General features: G+C 44.1%; 1 protein-coding gene across 3 annotated transcripts in view; it reads left to right on the forward strand.

Annotated features, from left to right (window-relative positions):
• SH3RF3 (SH3 domain containing ring finger 3) overlaps positions 1-19,526 on the forward strand; it is a 255,958-nt gene that overhangs the window by 232,825 nt on the left and 3,607 nt on the right. For 2 of the 3 annotated variants that reach the window (XM_072849809.1, XM_072849810.1), the window contains one exon: positions 8,890-9,227. In XM_072849809.1, the coding sequence (XP_072705910.1) occupies positions 8,890-9,227 (338 nt within the window). Of the gene's footprint in view, positions 1-5,985; positions 6,105-8,889; positions 9,228-19,526 lie in introns of those variants that run through there. The other variant, XM_072849811.1, reaches the window with a different exon arrangement.

Genomic DNA, 19,526 nt, shown 5'->3' on the forward strand with positions numbered 1-19,526 from the left:
ACCATTTAGTTTGTTAGAAGTGCTGAAATTACAGCCTGAGGTGGCACAGCTGCTGGAACAATATCAACCAAGAGGGAATAGATACATCAGCGACAAGGGACAAGATGACCTCCACTAATCCAGACCTTTTACCCACATGTTTCTGCTTTCCATAAAAATACAAGTCTCACTTGCCTGTCATTTAATAAGATTACAAAGCAAGATGAAGCAATTTTAACTGTTTGCTTCTGAAATGAAATCCATCCCTTGTGAATGGGGAGAGCCAGAGCTAACTACGTGTAAGATTAGAGTATGTCAAAGCACATCCTGACTTCTGTCATTGATTCTCTTTCTTTCAGGTGTTCCATGAGTGAGCTTGCTCTAGTTTTCTGCAAAATGTGAGTGTTGCTCCCGGTGCTCCCCAGGACCAATAAATCTTTCTCACTTCCTTATGAGAGACAAGGAGCAGCAAGCTAACCAGTCAGTCTAAATCACCTTATTTAAAAACACTAAGCAGTTTGTCTGACAGTTAATGTATTTATATATCTTTTTCTCATTTCAGAATCCTGTGCTGTCAGTGAAGCTGTGATAGATTTGATAGGATAGATCCTCTAGTTTGAAAAAATGAAGCTAAAGTTTCATAAGGATGCCCATACTCTGTTCAGCTGTTTTGCCTAAATTCTCTGGAAAGTACAGTTAGTTTACCACAGTTGCCTAAATCATCTAGTCATACTTGATTAATATTAAAACAAAGGTTTAACATTTGCTGGGCTTCAGTTTAGGGTAGGTCTTCGAGACACGGTGTAGCATTATGTAGGGGACCCCCATGGTAGCTCCAAGGAAGCTCTTGGTATGTACAAAGGCAGTGCAATGCCAGGTTAGGAAGCAAGCTGGGCTCCAGGAAGCAATAGGGCCTTGTCAGCTCCATCACCAGTACTTTTGTGGCTCCTTGGTGCAGGGTGAGCGCTGCAGCCCTTGATCTACGATGTTTTGCACAGCAGAGATGGAGCTGAGGAATCAAAATAGCAGTTGCAGGGCTGTGAAAGTGCTGTGGGGTTGCAGTTCCCAACCTTTTGTGTCTCTTCCTTGGCTGACACTGCATCCTGCCGGCTGCCTTTTGCCCTCTCTCAGACCCCTGCAGCTGAGGAAGTCTCTGAACAGCTGATTTCCCAAAGCTGGGAGGGCACAGGGGAGGGCTCATTCCTGGCTTTGTCCTGTTTCCTTTGTCTTGCCCAAATAGCTAATTTTTTAATCATAGCAATCATTCTCACTGTTTTTATGATCTCTCTGTAGCGAGGTGGAGTCACCCTGTGTATGCTGTAAGTGCTGTTTCATTTACCTGTTGGGACTTCTTGAAGCAGAGGCTGGATCCATACCATTATTTTAATAGCCCTTGCTAGATCTGTTCTCCATTAATTTGTCTAATCCCCTTTGAACCTGTTCATACTTCTGGCTTCCACAACGCTGTGTGCAGTAAGTCGCCATTTAATTATGTGTTGTGTGAAAAAGTGCTTCCTATTTTTTAGTTTTGACCATTTGCCTGATAATCTCATTAGGTTCCCCCTAATTCCTGTATTGTGGGAAATAACTGATCTGTTCCCAAGTTACCTTCTCTGTGCAGGCAGGGATTTTGTAGGCCACTATCATATTTCCTGTCAGTTGTCTGCTTTCCAAGCGGGCATCTCCAATGTGCAGGATTTGTTCCACACCTCTCATGGTCCTCGCTGCCCTTCTCTGTGCTGTTCATAGTTCTGCAATATCCTATTCCAGCTGCGGTGGCCAGAACAGGACACAGCGTTCAGGAAGGTAGGCATGGCAGGGCTTCCCACAGTGCTGTTTTCTACAGATGGTTTTTACCTCTTTCTCTAGACCTTTCCTAACAATTCCCAGCCTTCTCTTTTGCGTTTTTGACACTGCTGAGCACCAGGTTTTAGGAGTTACTCCCTTTTTGTGTGAAAATAGGCAGTGTAGAGTCAATAGTAGCATGGGAATACTTGGGATTTGTATTCCCAGAGTGCACACTGCATTCGCTTTTTGGCCAGTTTCACAATGGGCATTAACTTTTGCTGAGTATGGAGGTTTATTACCTTTAAGGCTCTTGCTTTGTACTGGAATTCATAATTCCCATTTAATGTGGGGGTAGAATTAAGTGCCTAGAAGATGGGATTCACAAAATCTGACAAGCAGAACAGGCGCCTAAGCCAGCAGGAGATATTGGTAAGGGAAGTGTGGCTTGGATCTTGTTTTTTCTCTCTGAGGAAGTTACCTGCTTCCACTTGGGATTCACGGCATGTGCCCAGCTCTGAAGGGTGCCAAGGTTTCCTTCCAGAAATAAAGGATGAGGATTTCTTATATGACTGAGCAGGATGTCTTGTTCATGCTTGCACATCCCACACTTGAAGCACTTGCATGAAACTCCTTGAGTTTTCTCCCGAAATAAGATGGGACCCCACATTCCCCAGGGGAAGTATGTATGCTTTACACCTCTCTGTATAGGCTGGGGGGGCGCAGGGCAGTGGAGCAGAGAAGGGGAGATCTCAATGCTTTGTGCTGAAGTTCCCTTACTTGTTGGAGGATAATCAAACATCCAGTGGATTGCTAAGTGAAGAAGGGAGCTGAATGTCAAATGTGTACAAGGACATCATGCCTACTCCCTTCTTTTGTGTCCCCAAAGAGGTTGCTCACACTTCAAAGGAAGAGATGGACTAAAATCAGGACTAAAACATGTTCATCTGAGCTTAGTTCCAGGGATAGTGGCTGCTTGGAAATAAGTGGAAATGTTGCCACGGGCTTCACGAGAACCATGGTTTCATCACCTTCTTTGGTGTTGTCCTTGCATTTCAACTTTATCAGTACACAATTTTGAGTTAGTTCATCGCAGCAGTAGTTTTCAATTCCCTGGTGCTCTGTTTCAGCTGTTCCACTGAAAAATATCACTGAAAACTGTTATTGGGGCATGGAGTAAGTCGTGTATCTTAACAACTTTCCATCCTTTTCATAACCATCACATATTCCCTACATACCAGACCAGGAAAAGCAATGAAATACAAAACTATCCATCCATCAGCTTCTCCCTCCATCAAACACAGAAAAAAGACAATATCAGTGTAGCAGATCATCTGTCCCTCATTCACCGTTAATCGTCTTAGTGTTCCTTTTACCTTCTGCCTGTTATGAATTCAGCAGCCTCCAGGAAGCTCACCGATAGCTGAGACTCTCTGCTTCCTCTTCAGGTTTTTCTTCCCTTTGAGCTAGCCTTTAACTTTGTTCCAGTGTTTGAAAGATGTAATGTTCCATCTAAATTGAATATTCAAATATATTTTTAGATTCCCTCTTTATCTCTTTTAGCAGTCTCTATAGCCTTGCATCTGCCCCAGTTCAACAAAAGCACATGATGAAGTACCTATGTGCTTTGCTATATTGGGACCTGAACACTAATTTCTTCTTCTCGGTTTTGTTTCCAAAACATTTGAAATTCCCAATCAGGTCTAGCTGCAAGACATTTTATTTATTTTCTCCTGGCTTTAATACTAGCGATCTTCAGATTAGTGACCATAAGTCTAATACGTTTGTGCATGTATGTATGCATGTTACTATCACTGGGATTTAAAAGCTAATGATATTATGATCCTAAAATCCTTTTTGTTCCTTGGCATGTAACTTGTATACTGAGATTACAATAGACTTCTGTCCAGAAGCAGTTGTTGCCATTAAAAACGAAATCTTTGGCAAGTATTTCCATACAATATATGATACAAAACTAGTCTTTCCCTGAAATCAGAAGTAATTGTGTAGTAAGTAATTACTGTTGTCTTGTTCAGTATGTCACCTATGCCTCCTGAGGAATAATGGCAAACTGCAAATGATAACTACATATCCAAAGACATCCCAGACCTGAAGCTTTCCTTTGAGATGATGCTGGTTTGTTTTTTATGCTTTTGAAATAATTATCGAAATCTCAAGTCAAATAATTTTACAGATTTTAAAAACCCGAATAGCTTTTTTCCTAAAAGACGTAATCCAAAATACCACCTACTCTTTCAATGTGAGCATCAATCACCAGTAGCCAAGTTGGAATCAGATTAAAAATACACTGTTCTCCAGACACTAACTTAAATTTACTGAAACAAGTACTGACCAAGTTAAACAAGCAATAAAAGTGGTGGTTTGGGGGTACTGACTGATAGATGAGTTCCTCATTTGTTCTGTAGGGCTCAGGGCAGCATTTAAACAGTTTTGTTTCTCATCTCTTCATTTTTAAATGAAACCTTTTTTCTCCCTCTGGCTCTCTTATCTATTGATGTAACTGGTGTTGCATGAGAAATTACCTCATTTCAATGGCTGGAGCCAGTTTTTCTATCAGCTGCAGTAAGGTTTCCTCATTTATTTAATGAGCCTGGATAGGTAGGAAATTAAGTATTAGGAGCTGCAGATGAAGAAAACTAAAACAGAATTTTCTGTTTATTAGGGTGGTTTAAAAAAAAAAAAAATATCTGTATTAATATAGCCAGTACATATAATTGGTATTTGGATTATGGCATGATTATTACTTTGCAGACAGGGGACTCCGTTATCACTCAGTCATCAATGAAGTAGCAGCATTCTGTGCTCATCTCATCGCTGAAGCTGGAAGAAGAGCTAGTTATTATCTTCAAGTGGGGTTATTAATGAAGGGAAAAATCATCCCCAATTACTGTGAAGCAAAATATTTCAACATTTACATATCTGAGACTTTAATTTTGATCTAGTCCTTCGTGAGTTCTTAGGCTCAGGCTGTATTCACTTTTCCAAACATTCCCACAGCAACATATCGAGGGGAACTTGCACCTGTCCAAGTGCTGGCTTCCCCAGGTGTATGCTTCAGGGTCACAGAAATGCTGCCCATCCCATCCTTGTGCTGCCAGAGACTGATTTCCACTGAAATTCCTTCATGCTACACTGTAGGAATGGAGACTCAAGTGTAGGCTTCACTAGAGAAGTAAGAAATTCTGACCTGCCTATACTGTCTGTGTTCACAGTCCTTTTCTTCTTAACTAGAAATGGCCTGGGATTTATTTGAAAGAGCTAATTTCACTCTTTTGCCTTTTTTTGAACAAGGTATTGATCCTTGTGAAATTAATGGTTTGGAAGTTTTGACTCTGAACCTCTGAGCAACACAAAGGTAATGATTTAAATTCAGTTAAACACGTGGGCAGTAACCCAGAGATGGGAGAAGTGCTGTCCATACTGTGAATCCATCCATCAACACAGATGCGAAGGTCTGACCTTGGCAGGTTCAGGAGGTAGGAATGTCAAACACAGTTTGCAGTCAATTGGAAATGTAGCTACTAGGCAAAGAAAACTCAATAATTATACAGCTGTTTCAGTAGATTGCAGATTTCCTAGAAAACAATAAAACAGCCGTCTGTGAATGGAAAAAATAAACCATCTTTTTTTTTCGTTCAAAAACTTAATTCCTGAAAGTCATCAGATATGTACTCTGTAAACTTCTTATCTCTTTTCAAAACCCACAGAGTCTGTAACCAATCAGTGTAGATTTCTCTACAGCATTTATGCCTGTTAATGCTTTGTTCATTTACAGTGAAACTGCTGAAGACAGGACTGTCTTGGACAGCCATATAAATATTAAATTAATTTCTTGTGAAGGATGGCTGCTATTACACTAAATATTAAATGAATTCATAATACTTGGACATTTGCAATAAATCACTACTGGGACTGCATACTAACATCCCATTCCAAATCTTTTCTTTTTTTAATATTAAAGTCGTGGAAAAGGACCGGTTGCTCTCAAAGAAATGTACAGCTGTGTGACACTGGAGTCATTAACGAATTCCCACAGCACAAGGAGGAGTTTTAACTTAGTCCCATTTTACAGATGGGGGGAGGAGGCATGAAGGGGTTTAGGTTGAACTGCTGATCACAGGAGGTTCAAGCCCAATCTGTTTCTCATGAGAGACACCACAGTAAATTATCAGCTCCTGACAGTCCTTGTTTTGCTTGAAGTGCTCTGAGCAGCATCGGCAGAGGATCTGGCAATGCGATACCAGAAGGCTGAGAGCATTTGCCAGACTCAAAGGGAGAAAGAGCTGGATGGAATGTCTAATCTCCAGGCACCCGAAGCGGTTAGTATCAGTTCACCTCTAAATATCTTGCCCAAGGCCACTATGGGAAGGATGAGACTCCTCAGGTTTTGGCTAGCAGGACTAAGCTTAGCAATTGAAGTAAGTCACCTTCTCTCTTTAGAGAACGCAGGTCTTAGTCTCAAAAGTTTAGTAAAATGCTCAGTGGACTAAGAAGGGCTAAAAATCAATTATTTATTTTTGCTTTTTTTAAAGTAGAGCAAAGGGTACATCAGCAAGTTCATTATAGCTCGCTCTTATCTGAGGGATAGTAGCTTGAGCGTAGAACTTTATGCGAGGGCTAACCGTGTAGAGTGGAAGCCGTTCTTGTAAACAAAACGGAATGGCTGTCAGACTCATCTGCTTTTTAATGTGCGGATGGGTGTGAATATATGCATCTCCTTCTTTCCAGAGATTTTTGCTTCTATGCCTTAAATGGTCTAAGTCACACAAGGTTTTTCTAATGAAAATTTGCCAAGGTATTTAAATTAGAAGCAAAAATTAGAAAAGCTGCTACCACATAGGAATATTAATTGTTCATTATACAGGGCTTTAGTTCACGTAGTTACTTTGCATGTGCAAAGCTGCCAATTAAAGAGGCTGAGAGTGCTCACTGCTGCACAATAGCCGTTTCTCCAGAGCCCCACACTGGCTATTGTATTCTGTCACTGACCTTTAGACACCTTCAAGTGCATATTGACACAGTATGCAGGGATCATTACAGCTATTGTTTCAGTGCGCCACAGGGAAAGGAGAGTTTTGCAATTTCGTGAAGAGCTTTAAAATTTGATATAATGATGACAGCAGCGATATTTCTTAATTAGAGAGTGAGAGAAACACTGAAGTATTTTTCTGGTGCTTCAGGTGAATTCCAGCATGCATACCTACCACAGTTCCCACAACGGTCCCTTCCCGTTGGGGAAAGAAGATGTTTCTCAAGGGCGTTTGGTCTGCTTTTCTATTGTTTCCAGGGGAATTTATTTAGTATTTTTGACCTGATGGTGCCATATGGCCAGCCTCCCTTAGCTTCCATGGATTCTGCCTGGATGAACATCTTGGCAGGATGGATCCTTTCATCCTGTGAGTGACAAACGCCCTTTTAAACAGAGCTTATAGTTGGAACTGGTGGTATGCAGGAGACTGAGATCTGGAAGCGTAGTTCAGACTCTACTCTTCAAAAATCAGTGGACGTTGTCTCTGTGATAACAACTATGCTTCATTTTAGCTCTTCCGCATCTTAACGTCTAAGGTATTTCTGTTTTCTTACCAGTCTGTGACAGCTACAGAGTGCACACAAGAACTTTGGGAGCAGAGATATCAGATACTCCAAGTACATTTATTGTAGTAAATCCAAGCATCTTCTAAAAGCTTATATTTATTTTATTGTAGCCCTCCTATTCCTTAAAGCTGCTTTGAGAAATTACTTCAGCAGTCAGCACATAAAAGAGCATCATTTTAAACCTTGCATGGGACATTTTGTCTACAGAGAATAGATAAATTACTGGCTTGTATTTCCAAAGAGTGTTCCTGCTTGAAGATAGAGAGATAGTTTCTGTTCCATTAAGTATTGCAGTTGCTGCGTTCGTTTTTATCCCCTGGGATCCTATTATAGAACAAATTAACAAATATAGCTAAACTTCACAGCCCTGAGTCTCTGAAGATAGTCTTGGGTAATGGCTTGCACTTCTGACAGAAGAGGAAGAAATCTAACAGACCTTTTGCAAAACTTCCTGTGTCATTAAAAAGAATGGAAAATTTACTGCACAGCATTGCTGGTTGCAACTCTAGCCTAGCACTGTGCCAGTTTCTGCACACAATCCCTCTACCCAAAAAACTTTATAGCTGAAGGACATAATATTTGGTATTTGTGTGTGCTTGAGGTAAATGTGCAGCAGGATTTCTCACACTGCTATAAAACCCACAAGGTCAGATGTGTTTCTTCAGTAATGCAGGCTGAACTCTTTTTTTCACATTAATTGAAAGGGTGCTGTTATCTTGTTTTCATCCCTCTGTATCAGAAACCCTTGTAGAACTTTGAAACCTCCCATGAACTGCCACTGCAATTGCCAGTTGTGAATTTTGTGGTCTATCTTCAAACATCAAGGTGATACCTTTACCTTAACGCATGAGAAGTGACCCACTTCTGGGAGGGAGACACGAATAGGTACAGCTGTGTGATTCAGGATGTGAAGGAGAGCACACGCTGGAAAGAGCTATTAAACCACGGTCTTGTGCCTCAATTCTCCCTACAGTAAATCTGCATCAGGTGGTAAATGAGGCAGGAATGATAAACGCTTCTCTTGCAGTGGGCTGGGATCTGAAATCTCTCCTCAGACCCTTGTGCTTCCCAGCGGAGGTTTTTAGCCATAGGGCCTGATTTGTTACTTTTGGGGAGTTTCTCTATTGAGGGACAGGATTCTCCTGGAAGAGAGAGGGCAGGACTTTGATTGCCGCCTTCTCTGCATGGGAAGTTTGTACCTTTGCTGTCCCACTGTAACTGCACTATTTCTTTCAAAAGGCACAACCACTGCCTGGGTGGATTTGAAAATTGAGATAATCTTTGCAGTATGTTAGGTCCTTACTCTGCTGAACAAGTTGAAGCCCTGTTGGATGAGGAGGGATTTTTGTAGGATCTTTATTACTGAAAGCTCAAGTTCTCCCTGGATCCACCTCTAATCGTGGCAGTTTTGGGAGGTTTCCTGCCACACACATTGAGATTTTCCAAAAGAAAAACAAAGGGAGTTGGTATGTCTGCTCACTGCCCATGTTTTGTTTCGTTCCTTTGCAGAAGGAGAAGAAGAGCGGGCTGCTGAAACTTCTAGCAGGAGCATCAACAAAAAAGAAGTCACGCTCCCCACCATCCGTGTCTCCCACACACGACCCCCAGGCAGCCATTGAAGGAGTCCTGCAAGGGGCGGTGGGACCCGAGCTCTCCTCCCTCTCCAGCCACGGCAGGGCTGGCTCATGCCCTATTGAGAGTGAAATGCAGGGAGCCATGGGGCTGGAGCCTCTGCACAGGAAAACAGGCTCCTTGGATTTGAATTTTTCCATCCCTTCTCCTGCCAGGCAGCCCCTCTCTTCCATGGCAGCTATTCGGCCAGAGCCCAAGCCTTTGCCCCGGGAAAGGTAAGCTGTGTATCTCCTGAGGTCACCTGCATCCTCAGGGTCCATTTGGAGGAGGGCTGCAAGTTTAACGTGCTCAAGGGTTGTTGCAGTTTTGCTGCTCTGGGGATGGACTGTAGGTGGCTCAGCTGTCTTTTAGGAAGACAGGGCTTACATGCATCTGCCCATTGAAAATCATTTGACACACAGTGCAGGTTTAACGTTCATTGATTTAAAAAGTGGTGAGCAGCACCTGTCCACGACACCATACAGCCCTGGTCTAAATATGGAGGACAGCAGTGCTTTCTCAGCCCAAAGGATGTAAATGCTGTTGGCAAAGGCCACTTTTTAAGTGGGATCCCTGTGTTTTAATAAACTTACGGGGTTGTCATGTGGCGCTTCCTGCCTGGGGGCAACAGGGTGACGTGTTTGCTCATGAAGGCCCTTTCTGGCCTGATCTGCAATACCAACGACTGTTTAAAATTCTTCTTGTTTAGGATACTTACAGGTAGTGCCATCTTCAGTGACCTGTTACCAAAAATGTAGCTCATTTCTAGAGAGGAACATACCAGTGATTCTGGAGTTCATTTCAGCAGCCTGCTCTGCACCTTGGTACCTTAGAGTAACTGACCTTGCAAACCCAAAAAGAGTAGAGTAGGAACACCAAAATACAAAAGCAGGTAGAGAGAGAGATAACTGACTAGAAGCAGGGGTACAGAAAAGAGCTAGGTCTCCATGTGCAGAGTCACATGGGGTTCAGGTAAGTATTTTCTACAAGACTGCAGTTTGAGGACTGGGAAGGGAACAGGTAATGCACTGATATGGTGCTATTGAAATGCTTTCCATTCAAAAAGTGATTGAGGAGAACATGTTTTTTACAAAAGCATCAAAGAGTTTTCAAAAAGCAGTCTAGGGAACTCTCTGGAATTGATATTTAAAACAGTTTTGGAACAATAGTAAAGTTCCAGAAGTTTGAAAGAAACTATTTTTGTCTGAGTGTATGAAAGAGGCTGAAGGGAATGGACTGGGCAAGCCACCTGACCCTGAATCCAGATGGGGTCATGGAGCAGATGATGCGGGCATAATAAGGGATACTACAGGACAGTTCATACCTTACACAGTGTTTTACTGAATGCAGGTTGAAATTTGGTTGGGAAGGTGACAATGACACTGTAACACATTTAAACTTTTCTAAGGCATCTGGTTTGTTACCATGAAATGTCTTGCTGAGTAAACTATACCCAACCGACACAGCAGATACTAAGTGGATTGAAAACTGATTCACTAGCATCAAATCTAACTCTAGATCAGAAATCACTAGAAAATGATTGTGCATGTATGTAGTGTAGCCCAACAAGAGTTGGGTCTCGGACCTGCACTGTCCAACAAAGTCTTTGCTATTGCAGAATGGAGGACTGAAGTGGGAGGTAGGTGATGAAGAGGGCAGACCCGTTGGTACAGAGCTAATTCAATGCATTGGTAAGGAGAACACAGAGTAACAACAGTACATTTCAAAAGAGCCAAATCTGAGGCAAAGTGGAGTGGCCTCAGAGAAGCATCATAAGAATGACGGAAAATTTAAAACAATATACTTGCAGTGAGTGATACAGGGAGCTCTGGTACACCTGGTAAGGAGCAGGCTTAGGAATGGCTTGGTAACTGTATGAGACTGCAGACGGGACAGACATGGGAATATTTTTACTCTAGATTGAGCATTTTGTCTGAAAGAGATGCTGTTGTTCAAGCGCAACTATTAAACTTGAAGCAGAAATAAATACAGGCAAGTCCTTCAGCATTGTAATGAAGGCAGTGAGAGCAGACTATCACAGTAGTCTCTTGTCCTTAAAATCCATGAAAAAGCAATTTAGTAAAAGGAGTGAAAAACCAATCCCTATTTAGGCACACTTAATTTGGTCTACATCAGTTTAGATTAATGCTATAAGAAAAGCTAAACCAATATAAATCAGATTTAGCACCAGTGTAACTAAATCAGTGGAATGCTGCACCTTTAGTTAAATGTAGCCATGAAAAGAAGCCAGGAAGAACATCCCCTCTGAACATCTGAAGAACGTTTCCAGGGCTGGCTGTAGAGGTGCTGCTCTCAAAGCTTTACTGTAGAGAAGTCCAGACACATTATTTAGTATGCCAGGGCTAGTCCTATATCCTACAAATCTCTGAGTTCACCTCAGGATGGTCCAGATAGTGAAATATTTAACTGATGACAATTTTAAGTGGCAGAATAGAACCAGGGGACATGGGTTAGCTGCATCTGCTCAGCTGTGCTGGAATCAGGAGTAAATAGATTTAGACTGCTAAAACTGAGTAAATACTTCCAATTGCAGTATATGGTGGTAAGGAACTTAACTCTGATTTTAAGCATTTTTAATTCCCAAGTCTTAAATCCGAAAATAAGCTATAATTGAAGTAACCCTAATTATACACAGCAGGCAAGATTCTCTAATTGATTTATGAATTAACTTCCATATCATTGGTGTATCTGCATTCCTTAACTGATCATATGGGTTTTTTCATGCCCATAATGGGAAATATTAATTACCTTCATGCACTAGGAAGGATAATGCTTAGTCCTGGAATAATCTGAGCAGATACATTAAACACTTGTCTCCTAGAAATTCATCCCACATCCATCTGTGCTCATTAAATCATCAAATTGCTCAGAAGTAACAAATTATATTTTTTTTTAAACAAATTACGGTTTTCAAACCACTTGTTCTTTTCACATCTGGCAATGGAGGAACTCGCATTCAACGTCACTCAGCTCCATATTTTGCTTGTTTGCATTTTGGTGCATTTCATCTGCACAGTAGGAGCAATTCTCTGAGAAAGAAAAGGGAGGAGAGGGAAAAAAAGGTTAGATAAACAGATTCAGATGCTGGATGAAATTTTAAAAAGCTGCAAAGCATTTCAGTGCACTTAGCTGTACTTGGCTTTCTGTCTCCCAACGCCCATCTGTGCGCATAGAGACAGAGCACTGAAAGGTTGGAAGAAGTAGCACATTCCTTAATATTTACGGCATTTGAAATGAGGCTCATGCAGGCAGCAGAGCACCGCTACTTCTCCCATAGAGGTTGGCTTGCAGCTCCAGCACTTGCCACATCCAGGCTACTGATCAAATCCGAGCGGTCATGCCACTAGCCATATCGGAGGTGCATTAAAAGGCTCTGATTGCTTATGGCTTGACGCTCACGATTTAAGGGAAGAGTTGCCTATTCCACTGCCCGACAGTACAGCCCTTTGTGGGAGTTGCAGCCAGACAGGAAGGTGAACTGAACTTCACCCTCTCGGAGATGCTGCTAATGTTTATGCTCTCATTCATTTTTTTGTGCATGGGGAGAGTGAGGAAAACAATTATTTTATCTTATCCTACTTGATATTCCAAAACCTGGTTATGGATGGCTGGATTAGAAAGGAAATTGCTCCTGGCTCTCCCATCATTTAGCCTTGACATTTCACTGGTTTGCTGGGATAGTTAGTGCCCATCTCTGCCTTCTGGGTGTAGTTTCCCACTATCAGTTTATAAAACCACCTTCCTTCAGCTGCTCTCTGCCATAAAGCATCCAGCAGTCCAAGCAGCAGAGCGGAGAAATTTCCCAGGTGGTGTCCTTGTCACTTCGTGTTGCAGTGATTGACTGTCAAGTGATTACCCCATCAGGCTGTGTGTGCCCCACATGCTCTTTTCCACCTGCTGCTCTGTCTGGTTTCTGCTGGTGCAAGAAACAGGACCAGTACAGGGATGCACTGTGGCCAGGCAGAGCCTGGGCCACAGACACCCACATCCCACTGACGCTGTCAGTTCACGTGGGAGAGGGGTGTGCTGTCCGCCTAGCAGCGCCAAAGCAAAATACTTTCCTTGCCACCCCCTTCAAGAAAATATGACTGTATATTAAGCAAAACAGGAGAGCTGAGCGTGCATGTGTGTGTGTGTGTGAGTCATGTTCCCCTCGCTGCCTGGCACTGTTCCCAGATGCAAACCTGAGTAAAACATGTCACGCGTTGTTGACTCTTCTATAGTAGCTGGCACTAATTCTGCCATGTTATGTTCTGATAAAGCGGTCGTATCCAGACCTACTGTCACGACTGGTAGATCTGTGCCGTGTTTCTATGGTTTTCGTGGAGCCTTCAAGCAAGTTGTAACCACAACAATGCTGCAGAATAAGATGGGAGCAGTGAGTTTGACCTTTAAAATAGACCTCTCCATGTTTCCATGTATCCTTTCTACAAATCACTGCCACATTAGAAATTGAGCTCCCAATTCAAGGAAGCGTTCAAGCATGTGCTTAACACCCATTGACTTCAATTTTGCTGTGCACGTATATCTTCTTTGCCAAAACGGAAAGCAAAGGAAGGGGTTTTTCTTTCCTGGAAAGTGATACTAGAGAAATTACCCCAGGAGTAAGTTCTGACTGAACAGTGACATGTATGCACATGGGTAAGTGCTTCTCTGACTAGGGATACCTGCCTTAGGACTGAGAAACTAGAATTAACCACCTCAGAAATTGAATCCTGCAATATTTCCAGCAGAAGGAAAAAGATCCAGCTGAGATTTGTTCTTCTAAGGCTGCTGATTCAGACACCGTAGTATGGTGAAGCAGGTTCTGGCTTGTAGTGTGCAGAGGCACTTTGCAGGTCTCTGCAGTCTGCCAGTAACAAGATGGAGAAATAGAGCTCCACCGATAAGCGAGAGCAGTGGTTAACCAGGGTAGATGCCTCATTTTCACTGATTATCTATCCCCCACAAAACTAACTGTGTAGCCCTAACATGCAAGGGACCTGTTGGAGTCACAGGACTGGACTCCTGAAACCTGTCCTGAGTGCATGACACTTTGACAAACAGAACCTGCATTAAGCATCCGAACTCAAGCCCCCTAAATGGGACCGGATTGGAGGTTAGCCCTGCAGACCTAATTTGCCTCATTGTACATCTGTTTTCTTAAGTTTCTCCAGCTCCATCAGTGTCCTGGATGCACGTATTTACTCATTGAGGAGATACTTAGTATTTTGGGGGTTTTTTCCTCAATGTCCAGACCTGAGCCCAGCCCTTAATTACTGATCAGTTCTGATCAATACTGTTCAATGCCTGCCTGTGCACGCTGACAGAGAGCCTGCATGAGTAATTTAGACCAGACAGCTGACTCCTACGCAGCTAGGGAGCATGAGATGAGTCTTAGTCTGTGGAAAGTGTGGCACGAGGCTTTGCAGCTGGAGGAGTTGGAGAAGCCACTTTCCCCACACCTGCGCTACTCTTGAGTTTCGCTGTGGTCGCTTACTAGACATCCTCCAACCTCTGCGAAAGATGGGGTGGCTTTGGCAGCCACACAACTCTTCCCTGTCAGAGCCTTGACTCACGTCCAGAGCAGGACATCTTGTGCACTAAATGAGACAGGCATCCTATGGGAAAAATAGTATGCAATCATGTAATGAAAGATTATATTGCACCCAAGCAAAAGTGAAGTCATGGGCAATTTTAGTTGCCTGTTTCATCATCTCAGATTCATGGGTGTGAAACATTCCTGTTCTGTTAAGGTAGTGGATGTCTTTATGCATCTACATACACGACATTTTTAGTCAGTTTGCTTTTTTAAAGGAAACAAAACCAGAACGTCCATCCTGTAACATCTGTTTGAGGTTAGGAGTCTTAGCTGTACCTTGCAGATGTCAGCAGCAGTAGCAAAGTGAGAGCTGGGTGGGAGAGGTGTTTCCTTTGACTGCAAGGCAAGTGCTGTGAAGACATGAGACAGTGGGATTCCCAGGTCTTTGCTGGCAGCAGAGGGACAGGGATGACGGACCCATTCCCAGCTCTCAGTGGGTTCATTGCTGCCGAGGTCCCCGTCCTACCCTCAGCCCCAGTGCCAGCCTCTGCCCATGCAGTCTCCTGCCCCACAGGATGTCAAGCCCCAGCCCCAGGCTCCCTCCCACCAAGGCTCTTTCCTCTCCTAGACTCTGCTCAGCACAGCTGCCCCCCTCAGCAGCCATACCCACACCTTCTGTCCCATTTCTCCCTTGGCTCCCAGTTTTCCTCCCATCAGCCTCGCTCTCCCTCCACCCCCTCCCTCACCTTACCCCCCCTCTCCAACTCCCTGAGGTTTCCCTGCTCAGGCAAACCCCATCCCCATCCTTGCTGATACTCTCCTCATATATTTTCTCTTGGGCACCAAGGACCCTCCCCAGGCCACTGCCCATCCCGGACAGTCCCCTCCGGGGATGAAGTGCCCAGCCCAAGGATGCCACAGCAGCCAGCAGTGGGGAAGTCCAGCATCAAGTCTGTGCCCTGAGAGAAAAACATGAGGAGCCCATTGCTGGGAAAGGAAGAGAAATGCAGCCTCTGAGGTCCCACAGAGCTAGGACATCTTGGAGCATGAATCAGCAGAGATTTCACCTTCAGTGCTCATACAAGCCTCTACTAAGCATGTGCCATTTTGGGGTGGTTTGAATGCTTTTAATCTGGCCGAGAGCCAGATTTTCTGAAGGAACACCATCCTTGACAGACCAACAGGGCCCCAGGAGAGGTCTTTGCTCCCAGGTATGGGGACCTGAGAGCAGTTTGTGGAAGTCCTCACCTGGGTTCTGCCAGTGCTGCAAAACCCCTCACGTTATTCCGGGAGGTGATGAGACCATTTGGGCTAAATGTGGGACCCTCGGCCTGACACAGTCAACTGCTGTGGAGAGTTTGGGCCAAAGTGGTTAACATTTGGCAGAATTACAACTGTCCGAAAGTGCTATTTACAACAGAAAATACCAAACTGTTAAGAATAGGCAGAGGTGGCTGCCACACTTATCATCACAATTGCTGCCCAGCTAATTAGGATTTTTTAAAGTTGGTAATTTAGAGGTGTAATGTGACACAGACAAAATTGAGATCACTCTGAGATCCATCTAAAATGCCAGGAAGCAGTTTGGTCTAAGAAAACCTACAGTTTTATAGTAGCTTCTCAAAGAGAGGACAAAAGGGGAAATGAAAAGGGGGGATATAAATAGAAGTACACAGGACTGCCTTTTTGGGAGTGAGGGAGGATGTCTGGGAGGGAAAAGAAGAGATCTTTTCTGCCAAAAAAATATGGCTAATATATGTATTTGCAGTTCAATCCAGAGGATAAACTAGGCTGAGATGCCACCTGGAGGTCTGGAGGGACGGCACCGCAGCGACCTGCGGGCGGGCAGCCGGGTGCTGCTGCCTGCTGCAGCCCTCACCGGGCTGCCTCTCCCGGGCCCCGCTTCAAAAGCCTCTCAAGGGAAAAAGCACAGCAGCTTTTCCCATCTCTCACGGAGGATTTCTTAACTGATTTGCAAGGTCTTTCGTATCTAAGATTTCGTTATTCTATCAAAACCACTTTGGTGCTATCCTATGAGGTACCATAGTTAATTAAATTTAAAGCGTAGCATTTGGAGTTTCCTTAAATGGGAAAAAGTACTTTGTTTGGTAAGGCAGCAACTGAGATTTATTTTTCTAAATCTCTAAGGAGATGCTGTGTAGAACCCCTTTTATGACGATGGACACATTCCTGTCGAGCGTGGTCACCTCCCTCCTCATGTGAACCATTTAGGGACTAGCGGCTCCTCACTCCGAGGATGTAGTCTGGCTTTAAAAGGATGGCTCTGTGCTTAAGGTATGACACGAGGTGCTGGCAGTCCCAGCTGGGTCTTTGGGGCAACCCTGCCCAAGGCACCACCTTTTTCTTTGTTTCTGTTTCCTGATCTGCCAAAAGGTACCTGCGAGTACCTCTGCACCACCCGGCTGCTGCTGAGGTCTGACCCTCTTCTTTCTCAAAGCCTCTTGAGATCCTGGTGCAGAGCTCCGATGCTCTGTGATTGTGCATAGAGTTGCGAGATCCGAAACTTGGCATCATCTTAGCTACAATTGTTCCACTCTGATAATTTAATTAATCAACACTGCAGCAGAGTGTTTGAAATAATGTGTGCATTCATTTGCATAATGGCTGTAATTGGCAAAGCTTCATAATATAAGTGTAGCAGTTCCACAGATGATAGCGTGATAGACCATATTCCTCCAGTCAGCCAGCAGCACACATTTCAACCTCTGTTATTTGCTTTTCCACAGAGGGAGGAAGTGACAACTAGATTTATTGACCAAGGGTCAGACAAGACCGGCAGATTTTTGATGGCACTTGAACACATATATTTTCTACATGACTGTGTTGCTGTGTCAAGATAAAAAGGCCGTAGTCAGGTTTTAGAGCAGAATCTCCTCTCCAAATGGAATTAAATGCTTTTCCAAGTAACAGGATGTTTTACCATGGAGATGCCCAAACATAGAGCCAAAGCTGGTATTTTCACTGTCATGTCAAAGTGGAGTCCCTAGTTTCAGAACCACAGTCACTAGTTACCTGAGCAACATCTGCAAAGAAAATTAGCGACTGCCACTGGAGAGCCCCTTGCTTTGGTACCGTCTCACTGGGAATGGCCTCAGGGAGTGGTCCAGAGCCTCCAGGGCACGTTGAAGTTAGTCCTCAAGGACAGGATATTATGTTAAGTAAATACTCGTCTGGTAACAAACATGACTGGGGCATCAGTGGCCGTGTAGTGGTTGCGGAAATATTAATCCTCAGGAGATGGACTTTAGGTAATCAATTGGCATCTTTTAACTATCTTACTGTATTCATTACTTTGCAATTAGCAAGACAGTTATTGACTGTTAACCAAATGCCAGATGACTGCAAAAGTACATGTGCTGAAGAAAAAAAGACAGTGCACCAGAAATATATTCCCTGCTCTGCACACAAGTGTGTTGATATAAAAGGGCCCACTCTGTGCTCTCAGGACGACACCTGCTGATAAGCCTGAGTGCAGAATACCTGTATCAGGATCAGACCCGTCATTACTTCATTGAAATGAAGTGACACTTGAAAACTAAGTTCCCAGAGAGCCCTGTGAATGATTCAGGACAGGGGCTCCCTGTTGGTTTGGAGAGTGCTTTGAAAGTCATTTGATACCTCTCAATTTTAGCTTCCCTTCCAGGTTTGAGGGACCCAAAGTACATTCTCAAGAAACATAATAAGAAAAATGTGAACTGCTTTAGCTAACCTCTGCCAATATCACAGGCAGTTGGTGGGAGCACTGCAAACCCCATCTTTCATCATCAGTGGACAGGGGAAGAGCTACAGATGTCATCTGTCTGGACTTCCATAAGGTCTTTGACATGGTCCCCCACAACATCCTTCTCTCTAAATTGGAGAGGTATGGATTTGATGGATGGACTGTTTGGTGGATAAGGAATTGGTTGGATGGTCACATCCAGAGAGTAGTGGTCAACGGCTCAACGTCTGGATGGAGATCAGTGATGAGTGTTGTCCCTCAGGGGTCTGTACTGGGACCAGTGCTGTTTGATATCTTCATCAATGACAGAGACAGTGGGATCAAGTGCACCCTCAGCAAGTTTGCAGACCACACCAAGCTGAGTGGTGCAGTTGACACACCTGAGGGATGGGATGGCGTCCACAGGGACCTGGACAAGCTGGAGAAGTGAGCCCATGTGAACTTCACGAGGTTCAACAAGGCCAAGTGCAGGGTCCTACACCTGGGTCGGGGCAACCCCCAGTATCAATACAGACTGGGGGATGAAGGGATTGAGAGCAGCACTGTGGAGAAGGACTTGGGGGTACTGGTGGAGGAAAAGCTGGACATGAGCCAGCAATGTGTGCTTGCAGCCCAGAAGGCCAACCATATCCTGGGCTGCATCAAAAGAAGCGTGGCCAGCAGGTCGAGGGAGGTGATTCTGCCCTCTGCTCTGTTCTTGTGAGACCTCACCTGGAGTACTGCGTCCGGCTCTGGAGCCCTCAGCACAGGAAAGACATGGACCTGTTAGACTGTTAGAGCAGGTCCAGAGGAGGGCCACAAAAACAGCCAGAGGGCTGGAGCACCTCTCCTACGAGGACAGGCTGAGAGAGTTGGGGTTGTTCAGCCTGGAGAAGGCTCCAGGGAGACCTTATTGCAGCCTTTCAGTACTTAAAGGGGACTTACTTACAAGAAAGATGGGGACAGACTTTTTAGTAGGGCCTGGTAGATTCAGAGTAGATGTAAGGAAGAAATTTTTTACAATGAGGGTGGTGAAACACTGGAACAGGTTGCCCAGAGAGGTGGCAGATGCCCCATCCCTGGATGACTCGAGGTCAGGTTGGACGGGGCTCTGAGCAACCTGATCTAGTTGAAGATGTCCCTGCTCATTGCAGGGGACTTGGACTAGATGACCTTTAAAGGTCCCTTCCAGTCCAAACCATTCTATGATTCTATGATTTTTGGATGGAGCAGATGCCGTGCTGAATGAGACATGTTACAGCAGAGGCAGAT

The sequence above is a fragment of the Ciconia boyciana genome, chromosome 1 (assembly GCF_034638445.1).
Source record: "Ciconia boyciana chromosome 1, ASM3463844v1, whole genome shotgun sequence".
NCBI lineage: Eukaryota > Metazoa > Chordata > Aves > Ciconiiformes > Ciconiidae > Ciconia > Ciconia boyciana.